General features: G+C 34.0%; 1 protein-coding gene across 1 annotated transcript in view; it reads left to right on the top strand.

Annotated features, from left to right (window-relative positions):
• The window catches only part of clpb (ClpB family mitochondrial disaggregase), a 44,902-nt gene that overhangs the window by 6,238 nt on the left and 26,164 nt on the right, over nt 1-12,500 (top strand). The window contains exon 4 of the mRNA XM_058799615.1: nt 10,895-10,998. Within this exon, the coding sequence (XP_058655598.1) occupies nt 10,895-10,998 (104 nt within the window). The remainder of the gene's footprint in view (nt 1-10,894; nt 10,999-12,500) is intronic.

Raw genomic sequence — 12,500 nt, forward strand, 5'->3', positions numbered from 1 at the left:
ATGATTGGAATTCTCAATTATTCTCATTAATATACATTAAAAATACTATAATTTGTTTTTTAAATCGGCAATAAAGACAGTATAACAAATATTGCTACAATGTATAAATATTTTATAATATAAATAACATTCTATAATATATTAATAATATTTGTGTTAGTGTGTAAATATATATATATATGTGTGGGTGTGTGTATATATATATATATATATATGTGTGTGTGTGTGTGTGTGTGTGTGTGTGTATATATATATATATACTGCTTCACAGTAGGTTTTTTACTTGAAAAGTAATCACAATGCAAAAAATGCTTCATTTTCTTTATGTAAAATATAATTTTGTTAACTCAAAGTATCATTTGTTCAAGTTTTCATTTGTTAACATTAAGTTAGTTGACGTTCTATTATTGTCAAATGATGTCGAAACATTGCTTGTTTAGTTCAGTGAGTGGCATCCAGTTATTGCCTCAAATAAATGTGGTTATGCTTCTTTTCAATTACATTTTTAAAACATTTGTCAATCTGATCCAATAATTACTCAAAACAGAGGTAATATTAAAATATCTGCATCAGGTGTTAATGCAGTAGTTCATCCAGACATTCACTGCACTGATAGTGTGAGTGTGTGTTCGGTTTGTGTGTGTGTGTGTGTGTGTGTGTGTCTAATAATACATCACGTCTCTTTTCAAGTGATTTTGATAAAAACAGACGCCTAAACTGTTGAAACCGTCACTCTCTCACTCACCAGAAATTGATTAATGGTGTTTCTATCAGTGTCTCTATTGAAAATATTATCATTTATCACAGACGCCTCACTCTGTGTGTGTGTGTGTGTGTGTGTGTCTCTCTCTCTGTTATGAGTGGCATAACTCACGGTGCTGTGTCTTCCTGTCATTCAAAGCCCCTGGTGGCCAATCAGAGCTGCAGGGGGAGCGAGGCTCCGCCCACACAGGCTCATATTTCAGCGCTGACTGATGCATATACGACCTTCATCTCTCACGTTTGTGATGCTCAGTCTGTGTATTTGATGGATCGATGAGTGCATCACAGTACGTGTAGATGTCAGTAAAGATGTGGTTTAGTTGTTTGGTCTGGTTCTCAATGTAAGTCTCAGAAGGCAAGATCGAATGTGTAGCGCCCTATGAAATCTGTTTTCTTTTTGTTACCAAATTCCATTTTAATGGTAAAATTTAATTTATTAATCAAATGTCCAATTAATTGAAGTAATGAAGCTTACACAGTTTAACATCAGTTTTAATAAAAGTTGAACAAACATGATATTTTTGGGGCCATATGAGATCTATTTTATTTATTTATTAATTCATTCATTTTCTCTATATTCTAGAGTGCAGAACATTAAATGTTCGTAATCAAAAAAACATGTCTAATTAACTGAAATCATGAAACTTAAAGAAAAAACACTTTTAAGGCAATATGAAATGCGTTTTATCCTCCAAATTCCGCTTTTCTTCTCATTTTAATATTTCTGGATTTCATTTTAATGGTTTGATTAAATTATAATAATTAATTTATGATTCAATGCACATTTGTTTATTTTGTTCAAATTAAAATGTGGAAGAAAAATTGTGATATTCCTGAAAGTTTTTATAATTTTTGATGATTGTTATCATTGCTTTGAGAAATGCATTCTTCTGTACAGTACAGAATTTGGAAAATTTTGGATGAATAAATCAAAAAATGTTTGGTTTAACTTGAAGAAATTGTGACAGAAATATTACGGCATTCTGCCGCCTTCATTAAATTCTATTTTTATGACTGAATTCTATTGTGTTTTTTCCGCATCACAGAGTTCACAGGGTCCTAAATCTGCTTTAAGAACTGGCAGGATCTTTCTCAAAATCACAAACCGCAATGTTTTTGGCTGGTTTTATGTCATTTCCAGGATTCACACAGGTTTATTTTGAATACTTGTAGTTTTTTGACTGAGATAATTGCTAGTAAGTCAAAGCAGGTTTATTATCGTTTTGTTTGCATGGCAGAGAGAAAATGAAATATACAGCTGTATTGTCTGTTTTATGAGTTATGCAGATTCAGACAATCTCTTTCAGTGTATTTTTTTAGCGTCTTTTTGACTCGGGCTTTACACTCATAGTCAAAATGTCAAACTACAGTTGAGATCTGGTTTAGTTCTGGTTGTGGTTTAGTTGTGAGCTGCTAGTAGAGGTTCTGTCTTCTCTCAGGACTGTGAAGGCAAATGATCTGATATAATTGAACGCTCTCAGTCTGGTAAATCTGTTTCAACTCTTCTTCAGTGATGAAGACTACACCAGTACTACAGCTAATTAACCTCTGTGCATTACTGCTGAGTTTAGTGTGTAATTTCTGGACCATATTCAAATCATCAATGTCCTTTCTAGTGCAGCATCCTGTATAGTTCATCTAAAAACACTGCATTTCTTTAGAAGTTTTTTTTTACTTGTATTTTTAAAGTAAGACATTACATATATATTTTAGATATTAAACTTTTTCTTTATTCATTCGTCAAACTGCAGTACTATTTAAAAGACCTGCAAACCAGTGTTTAGTTTTCGGGTCATTTTGGACCCAAGTATGTATGGAGTACCATTAGTGTCAAAAATACTTTTTATCAAATTGTTTATGAAGTTATATTAATGTCAGAAACTTATGTAAAATATATTTAGCCTTTTCTTCATATCTCACAGACTTTTTGGACTGAATTTTTTTGATGAACATGAATATGGTCCGCTATTGACAAACCATTGCAATGTGAAAAAATTGATCGCTTTTTTGTCATCTGAAATTTATCAAATTTATTTTAGTTTAAAAACTTTTCAGAGTAAAATTTATGCTTTTTTGTTAGAAATATGTAGGTTACTAGGTTTCATAAATTTTGGACATCAATTTGAGCAATTGTGAGTTATAAATTCAAAGGAATTTAAATGATTTCCATTCACTCCAATCGGATTAATTCTCAGATTATATGTTCATTTAAATTTCATACAATGATATATTTAAATATATATATATATATTAAAATATTATTTTATAAAAGGGTAAGTGCAATAATAACATGGTAACTTTTAGTTTTAAATATTAACAGCTGAATTCTTTTCACATTTTTGAGAAGGTGCTGATCAGATACAATATGGTTTTAGTTGAAAAATATTAAGTTAAGACTTAATAATGAAAAATAATGACTCTTTGGGTCCAGAAATAGTCTACAGATTATGAATGCATGAAGAGAGTTAAACTAAAACTTAGCTTGTGATTTTTGGAGCCCATTTTATGTGCACAATTAACCCAAAATCCTAAAATTCACACGATTTATGAACTGCACATGAATCTTGTAGCAGATCCCATCACTTTGTCAGAGATGTCTTGGGTGTTGTGGAGTTTGTTGCTGTATTTTTCGGTGGTTTTGTTGGGTGTCGTGGTGAGACAGACGCTCCGATAGCGTGATCAAAGTCTGTGACTGTTGCTCTTTTGAAAGCCAGAAGGATGTGCTTTAGACGGAGATGTTTGCTGAGCTTTGATGTGTGTGAGACTGTTTGCACTCTTAACCCAGCGACGGCCACCACCCAGATCTGTCCATTCACGTGGACAATGACCCGCCATGAAGAGCAGCCCTTGTTGACCGTTCCGATCGAGCGACACAAGGCCTCAGTCGAGGATAAAGAGTGCAGAAGTGAGGGAGCGAGGTGAAAGGGTTCTGGAGAGGGGGATTAGCACTCGTTTAGGGCTGGGATTATTCTGGAGTGGATGGGAACCCCTTATCAAGGCTTTAATATCCATTCATGCCATTGCATGAAGTTCAGCATATTTTAATAATGCAAAGAGATTTCTCCCGCTGTTATGTTAATTAAGGTGAATTAACCTGTTAAAAATGGTCATTAATTTGGCTTACTCTACAGCATCTTCTGTAAAAATATGTTTTACTGAATCATTTTTACTAAAGCATTTTGCAATCTTCTCTTTATTAATTATTTATCATGCATTTGTCTGTTCAAGTTGAATTCTGTAATCCTAATTAAGATTCTCATTGTTTTGTGCCAGATAAATACTTAGGGAATTGGGATTGGACTGGAATTGCAAAAATATCAGCTTTGTTATTGTATAGTTAAATATTTAAGAAATGTAATGTCCATTGTCTTTAATTTAGTTCATTAAATTAAAGTGTTTTTTTTTTTAAATAAATTGTTTAGTGTAAATTTATCAGTTTAAGTTGAGTTTTGTCTCAAATAAATACTGATTGGATTGCAAAAATAAATATTATCTGATAGTAAAACATTTAAAGATAATTCACTTTTTTTTTTTTTTTTTATGAAATGAATATACAGTATTTATTTAGATTTTTTTTATTTAATATTTCATATTTTTATGGGACTTAGCATTATAAATTATAATTATGCAGTAGTTATAATCCATTTATTACCTGTTAACCACTTTTTGAATGTAATTTGTTTTAATATTATGTAAAATGCACAAAAATACTATTTTATGTATGTATGTGTGTGTGTGTGTGTGTGTGTGTGTGTGTGTGTATAGTATATATTTGTTTTACTCTAAAACAAGGAGAAAATCTAATTCATAAATCTAAACAAATTATGTTCCAAATTTGAGGTTGATATCACAAAAAATTAGCTTTCAGATTTTGTTTGAGTGCAGTACCAAACGCTTCCACTAGATGAAATTTGCTTCCTATTCATTTCCATTGCAGTCATTTTTGGCCGCGAGCATTTTTGGCCAGGACCACTTAATCTTTTCAAATGTCCATGTTTTTGTGTGTGTGTGTGTGTGTGTGTGTGTGTGTTCACATAGCAAGTGCCAAAACCTTTACCAAGTTTTGCACGATTCCATCAAAGGAAAAAAATTCTAAAAATCCAAAATATAAAAACTTTCGGTCAAAAATGATAAATGCTGATTGACCTTTAAATATGTAAAGATAATGCTCTTATCAATTTAGTTAGTTTTCAATTCAGTTCTATCTTTTAGAATGTTTTCTGGTTTTATTAATTGTTTTTAGTGTAAATGTATCTGTTTAAGTGTAATTCTGTCATCCTTAAGATCCTCAATGTTTTATGCCAGATTAATACTGATTGGATTGCAAACATCATATGATATCACGTGTTAGTTAAATATGTAAAGATAAAACCCAATTCAGTGTAGTTTGTTTTGTTGTGTAACTAGTGTAACTAATTGTTTAACTAGTGAAGTCTGAAGTCATGAGCAGTGTGTGGTTTGGTAAAGTACCTTCACTGACACTTGAACGCAGATGCACTTTGACCTTTGCTCGTACCACCTGTCAGATACAGATACATGGGACTGGACAGCTGGACGCGGCTCCAGGTGTGTGTGTGTGTGTGTGAGCAGAAGGAAGTCTCCTGTCTGAGGTGTGTTTTGTAAACACTGGTTCAGGTGTGTGTCCGTATGTTCACTGTGATCTCCTCGTGTTTTGAGCGTCAGAGCATCTGTGTGCAGCAATGTCTTGTTTAAATGAATCCTGACTGTTTTAAACAATAACTCTGTCCTGAAATAGTGTGTTATAACTTTTGTGTTTTCTTGAGTTTTTTATATTATTTTACATTTCTAATATCCATTTTGGTAATAGAGAACAGTTGTAATCATGATTGTTAAACGGCATTGTAAAACAAGTTCATTATTCAAATAATGTGATGGAAAAAATATATATATATATATGTATTGAACAATTGTTATTTAAAAAATGTGCCGCAACAATTTGTCATATATTTAATAATCATCATTATGCAAACAATATATGCTGGCACAATTTTGAATAATCTAAAAAAATATCTTTAAAAAATTATTATTCAAATAATATGCTGCAATAATTTTCTAAATATTGACTTAAAAAAAGTGACTCAATAATTTTCTAAATATTGAGCAATTTTTCAAATAATGTAAATTCAATAAAGTTCATTCAGTCTTTCCTAACGTTGGGATCAGAAGGAAGACAACGCATTAAGGATGTAACGATTTTATCAATACCGCGATATCGCGATAGCAAAACTGTCTGGATATTATCGTGGTCACATGATGATATAAAACAACAGGTCTTCTGGGCAAAAAGTTTCTAAAATATATTTAAACTTCTTATTCTAACATAAAAGGTCTTTAAAGTTGTGTTTTGGGTCATTATGTTTTGGCGCAGTCAAACCGAAAACACAATATGCTTCATCTCTTCATCAAATCTGTTTTTGAAGTGAAGCTCACACTTCGTTCAGACGATCAGCTCGTGATCCGGTGTTTTCAAATCCTGTGTTTGTAAGCCTCTTTTCACTGAAGCTGGCGTTTTCATTCAAAATAAAAGCTTAAAGTGCAGTATTAATTGCAGACAGCTAGCGGTTTAAATGCAGACCAAATTCAAAATATCTATATAAGTGTAGAAATTAGGAGCAGTATTGTAATTTCCCTGCTGTAGTGTAAAGCAAACATAATATACCTATTAAATATTCATTTTCATTTATTTTACAGTGCAGTTGTTTTACAATACATGGCTATTACTGTCATTGTTGTTATTATTCTAATTAGTTTGTCTTCCTAAAACACCAGCGTGAGTGTAATTTAGACCGAGACACTATATCACAAATAAAAAGAGGGTTGAGTTTCCTTTAAAGTTCAGCTACAAGTCAATTCACTGACTTTTTTCTGACTTAAGTTTTCTTAGTTAAGAAACATGGGCCGCAGCTCTTAATTTTGAACTTTTTAATTTGTCTTTTTTTTTTTTAAATATTGCAATAAATATTGTATAGTGGACTTCACATCTTGATATTATCGTCTCGTGAGATTTTGATGTCGTTACATCCCTACAACACAAACACTGTTTTTCTACAGCTTGGCTCTGAACAGCGTCTTGTTGTCTTCAGAGCATCTTTATCGTTTGGTTTCTGCGTAGACCTGTGCGTTGGTCTCTCTTGTAAACAGTACATTCGCAAATTGGTGGGTGGGGCTAAACAGACAGTGATGTAGAAATCGGTGGGCGGGGCTAAACAGACTGTAGAAATCGGTGGGCGGGGCTAAACAGACAGTGACGTAGAATCGGTGGGTGGGGCTAAACAGACAGTGACGTAGAATCTGTGGGCGGGGCTAAACACAGTGACGTAGAATCGGTGGGCGTGGCTAAACAGACTAGAAATCGGTGGACGGGGCTAAACAGACTGTGATGTAGAATCGGTGGGCGGGGCTAAACAGACGGTGACGTAGAATCGGTGGGCGGGCTAAACAGACGGTGATGTAGAATCAGTGGGCGGGCTAAACAGACTGTGACGTAGAATCGGTGGGTGGGGCTAAACAGACGGTGATGTAGAATCAGTGGGCGGGGCTAAACAGACAGTGATGTGCTTATCCACACTATTAGGAACTTTAAGCAACAGCTGCGAATGGAACGGCTACGATGACCGGATGTAAGCTGTTACACTGCCGTAGCCGAGAACTACGAAAAATCACTAAGCAACCATAAACAATGCAGTCTTCAGTCATTTATTGAAGTATTATGAGGAGGATGTTTGGGCAATACTTGTATTGTTTGCTTCACATCATCTCTAGTCTCAGTGCTACCTGAGATGTTGTTACTAACAGCAGACATATCTTCGTACAAATGGAAAAATCGTTAAAATCAGATTTATGATCAATAAACGATAAATCGAAATGAAATCGCAATCATGATTAGGCAAAAGCTGTGATTGTCATGCGCATCTTGCTCTGTGATCAGCAGTAAATCTCCAATCGAAGGCCGGAGAAACTTCAAATACACCCCGCAGAAGAAATCCAGGCAATCCCTATAGCGCTAGCTGAATAAACAGAAGATTTAACTGCTTATGACTAATAAACACACGACTACGACATTATATGGTTTATCGGAGTCCTTCTAATTATAATTTTCCTTATAATGAAGTATATAATAATGCAAAGCCTTCATCACTGCTTAGAATACTATGAAATATGTTGCGTGCCTTATTCTGTGTAAGAAGCCACATCATCTCACAGAAGGATTTATTACAAACACTCGACTGCTGTTATGAAGTGAGTAAAAACATGTTATTAAATGTGGTATTTTCAGAAGGAGCAGCATTTACTACACAGAGCCGTAGTTCACTGAGAAGCTACGCAAACAGCTGTCATTATCGCAGAACGATTTCTTCAGTTGCATAATTGTGCGATTATAACGTCTGCGTTTTTTTTTGCGTAGCTTGTCAGTGAACTCCAGCTCTGTGCAGTAAATGCTGCTCCATCTGAAAGCACGTGATGGAGATTTACTACTGATCACAGAACAGGCTTTACTGACAAGATGCACATGACTATCGCCTTCGATTAATCGTGCAGAGCCCTATTTTAAAACATATCAACAGATTAAATAAAAGACTAATGGTAGAATCGCATAATGATGCAATTACGATGGTACAAACCATAAAACGTAACATTTACCAACCTAAATTGTCACGTTGTAACGACTACGGCAAACCAGCTGTTCTCCCGTAGTAGACGGTTACAGTAGAACCTCACGAAGTAGTTTAAATGCTGTTGCCGTTCCATCAGTGGCTGTTGCTTAAAGTCCCTACTGACATCATAGAGTGCCACATTCCACAAGTTGTTGTTTTGGCAGACTGTCTTCAATATAAGCTGTTTTTAGACTAAAAAGGAAGTTTTGAGTTCTGAAACTTACAGGATGTTTTTATAGTACATTGGCCTCTTATATGTCAAAAGATCAAGGGAACTTTGGTTTCTCAGTTCATGACCCCTTTAAAAATGAGTTGTTTGATTTAATCGTGTGCGCAGCATTCTGGAGTCTCTTGCTTTAGTTTGATAAATTGAATTGAATTTTATTTTTAGTTTATGGACGTGTTTATACAGAATAGCATGTGGAATAATGACATACTGAAATCTGCAGGTTTCTTGAAACTGTTGAGCTCTTTGGAGTCTCAGCACACACGGATATGTTTGAGTTTGTGCTTTGCTCAGGGTCACTACTCTTTGCTCTCACACATATGCTCTGTTTCCCTTAAACTCACATCTCATAGATAAACATACTGACCCTGAGAACATCACACACACACACACACACACACACATGATGCAGCTCAGAGCATCAGCCGCATTCTGTGGATCCAGACACATTTAAAGTACCTCAATGTCCAGATTTAAGCATCGTGCTTGTGTGTGTGTGTGTGTGTGGTGGTCAGAATGCTGTTTGTTTTGACGCTGCACTGACTCTTTTCGCGAGTGTGTGTTCCGTTTACTCGAGTGTTCTGGAACCCCGGACTGCTCCGGGCCAGCAGTGTCTCTATGGCAACACTGGCCCCTCCCACCACACACTTGCCCCGCCCACAGGTGGAATTATCTCACTGTTCAGTTACACTGTGAAGAGTTTCTGTCTGCATGTGGGGTGGATGTTTATTGATCAGTTTTCATGCTTAAACACTTTTCAAATAATATGCTGCCATAATTTTCTAAATATTGAGTAATCATTGATCAAATATTGTGCTGCAGTAATGTTGAATACTCATTATTTGAATAATGTGACCCAATAATTAAATTAAATAATCATTACTCAAATAATATGCTGCCATAATTTTCTAAATATTGAATCATCATTATTTTAATATGACGATATATTTTTTTAAATATTGAACAATTATTAAAATAATGTGATGCAATAATTTTCGAAATATTGAACAATAATTATTCAAATAATATGCTGCCATCGGTTTTGTAAATAGTGAATAATCATTATTCAAATAATGTGCTGTAGTAATTTTTCAAATATTTAGTAGTCATTGTTCAAATAATGTGCTGAAATATTTTTTATATATTGAACATTCACTATTAAAATAATTTGATGCAATAATTTCCTAAATATAAAAAAAAATCATTATTCAAACAATGTGATGCAAAAAAAATCTAAATATTGAGTAATTAATATTCAAATAATGTGACAGTTATTTCCTAAATAATGAATAACCATTATTCAAATAATGTGATGCAATAATATTCTATTTGATAATTATTATTAAAATAATATGCTGCAATAATTTTCAAAATATTGAATAATCGTTATTCAAGTAATGTGATGAAAACAAATTCTAAATAATTCATATTCAAATAATGTGGCAATTATTTCCTAAATATTGAATAATCATTATTCAAATAATGTGATGCAATAATATTCCAAGTATTTGATCATCATTATTAAAATAATATGCTGTAATAATTTTCTAAATATCAAATAATCATTATTCAAATAATATGATGCAATAATTTTCTAAGTATTGGATAATCATGTTTTTTAAATAATGTGATGCTAAATATTGAATAATTAATATTCAAATAATTGACAATAATTTTCTAAATGTTAGATAATCATTATTAAAAGATGCTGAAGTACTTTTCTGAATAACTAATGCAAATCACCTGAAATGTGTGTAATGTGATCTTATGCTGAGGTGAATGGTTAATGATTGCTATGAGTGACTGTGTGTGTGTGTGTGTGTGTGTGTGTATACCTGTTTTTCTATTCAGGTGGGGATTTAAACCTGAATACACACAGACTCATGGGGACTCGTGTCACGGTGGGGACCTAAATTGAGGTCTCCACGGGTAAACAAGCTAATAAATCACACAGAATGGAGTGTATTGAAAATCTGAAATAGCAGACAGTCTCCTGTAAGGGGTAGGTTTAGGTGTAGGGTTGGTGTAGGACAATAGCACATACAGTAAGTACAGTATAAAAACCATTACGCCTATGGAGAGTCCCCACTTTTCACAAAAACGAACATGTGTGTGTGTGTGTGTGTGTGTGTCTCTGTGTGTGTGTGTGTGTGTGTGTGTGTGTGTGTGTGTGTGTGTGTGTGTGTGTGTGAAGTGTCTCTGTTACTGAAGCGTGTGTTTTATTGGTCAGTGTGGTGAAGGTGCTGCTGGAGGCCGGTGCCGATCTGAACCTGGGCGATGACTTCAACAGCGTTTATGAAACGGCTCGAGAGAAGGGCGTTCACTCATTAGAGGGTGAGACACACATCTACATATGCTTCATCATCACCATCATCACCCTCACTGTTATTTATAAACCCATTCACACACACATGTAAACACAGCAAGAGTGTGTGTTATTACACAGATCAATTTTAACACGCTCATTTTGTGCTGTTTGCATATCGGCACTCGATTTATTTCACAGCGTGTTGTTTGTAAGTGTTTTCCATCTCTCACACACACACACACACACACACACACACACGGACGTGTGTCATATCTGGCTGCTGTATGTATATTACTCACATTTGTTTTGTTGGCAGTTTTTTGGTCTTGAAGGAGCATCTTTCCCTGAAGCACCATGATGAATGTGTGTGTGTGTGTGTGTGTGTGTGTGTGTGTGGAATATGAGAATATTCCAGCAGACTGTGTGTGTGTGTGATGGATCGCCAGGCTCTGCTCGTCTGACGGTTTATTGGGTTTTGTTGTGATTATCTGGCTCTTAGACATTAGTTACCCGTGACGATCCGCCTGACAGCAGCCCAGAGAGAAAATATGTTTCTGCACACAGACAGGAGAAAAACACTTGCTGCTTTATGATTTATTTGCACGTGTCTACACTGAGAATAATTGTGCGCTTTATGTGAGCGCTTTTACATGCGTTTGTTCTTAATTCGAGCGGTTTGTCTTGTTTTAAGAACGCCGTTGAACATCGTCAGCCTCTTCTCCTTCATTTTTACCGTCTCAGTCTGCGTCTCGGTTTCAGTGCATTTTCTTAAAAAGAAACTACATTTGTATTGCTGAAACAGTGCAAAATAAATCACATAAAAATAACATGAAAATAGCTCAAATGGAGTAAACGAGGAGCATTAAAGAGCCTCTGAAATCTGTTTGTTTCCTGTCCAAATCTTTTACACTACAGTCTTGAACATGATTTGCTTTATATTTTGAGTAATTTTTCCCAGAAGAGGACACTACAAATGTTAAATGTGTTAATTTGCAGAAAGTGTTAAAAAATGTAATAATAAATAAAAATATTTATATAAAAATATGAGCTCAAAGGTAAAAACTTGATTTAAGAGACATGTACAACATTTTTAAATAATTAAAAAATGATTGCGGTGTAAAATTGTGGAGAAAGCTGGGATTTAACAGTCAACGAAACATATATAGATGTTAATCTAAAAGAAACACGACGTACACAATTAACAATCAGCTAAATTTATTTTAAATGCAAATAAATATTATATTAATTTGAAACATGCATTGCATAAATATATTTTAGTCTGCTTTTATTATTGTGTATAGTTGTGTATAGTTTCTTCACATGTGTGATAAGATTGGATGAACTTTTGAAATGTTTGAAAACACTTATTATTATCACTTATATGTCAGTTTTCATTAGTATATTTTGCATATTTCAGCTCAAAAATACAGACTTGATCTAAAAGACACAAAACTCACATTCTGAATTCATGAGCTCTTAAATATAAAATATTATTAAGTGACTTTTTGGCATAAAATAGGAAATTAAC

The sequence above is a fragment of the Onychostoma macrolepis genome, chromosome 15 (genome assembly GCF_012432095.1).
Source record: "Onychostoma macrolepis isolate SWU-2019 chromosome 15, ASM1243209v1, whole genome shotgun sequence".
Lineage (NCBI taxonomy): Eukaryota > Metazoa > Chordata > Actinopteri > Cypriniformes > Cyprinidae > Onychostoma > Onychostoma macrolepis.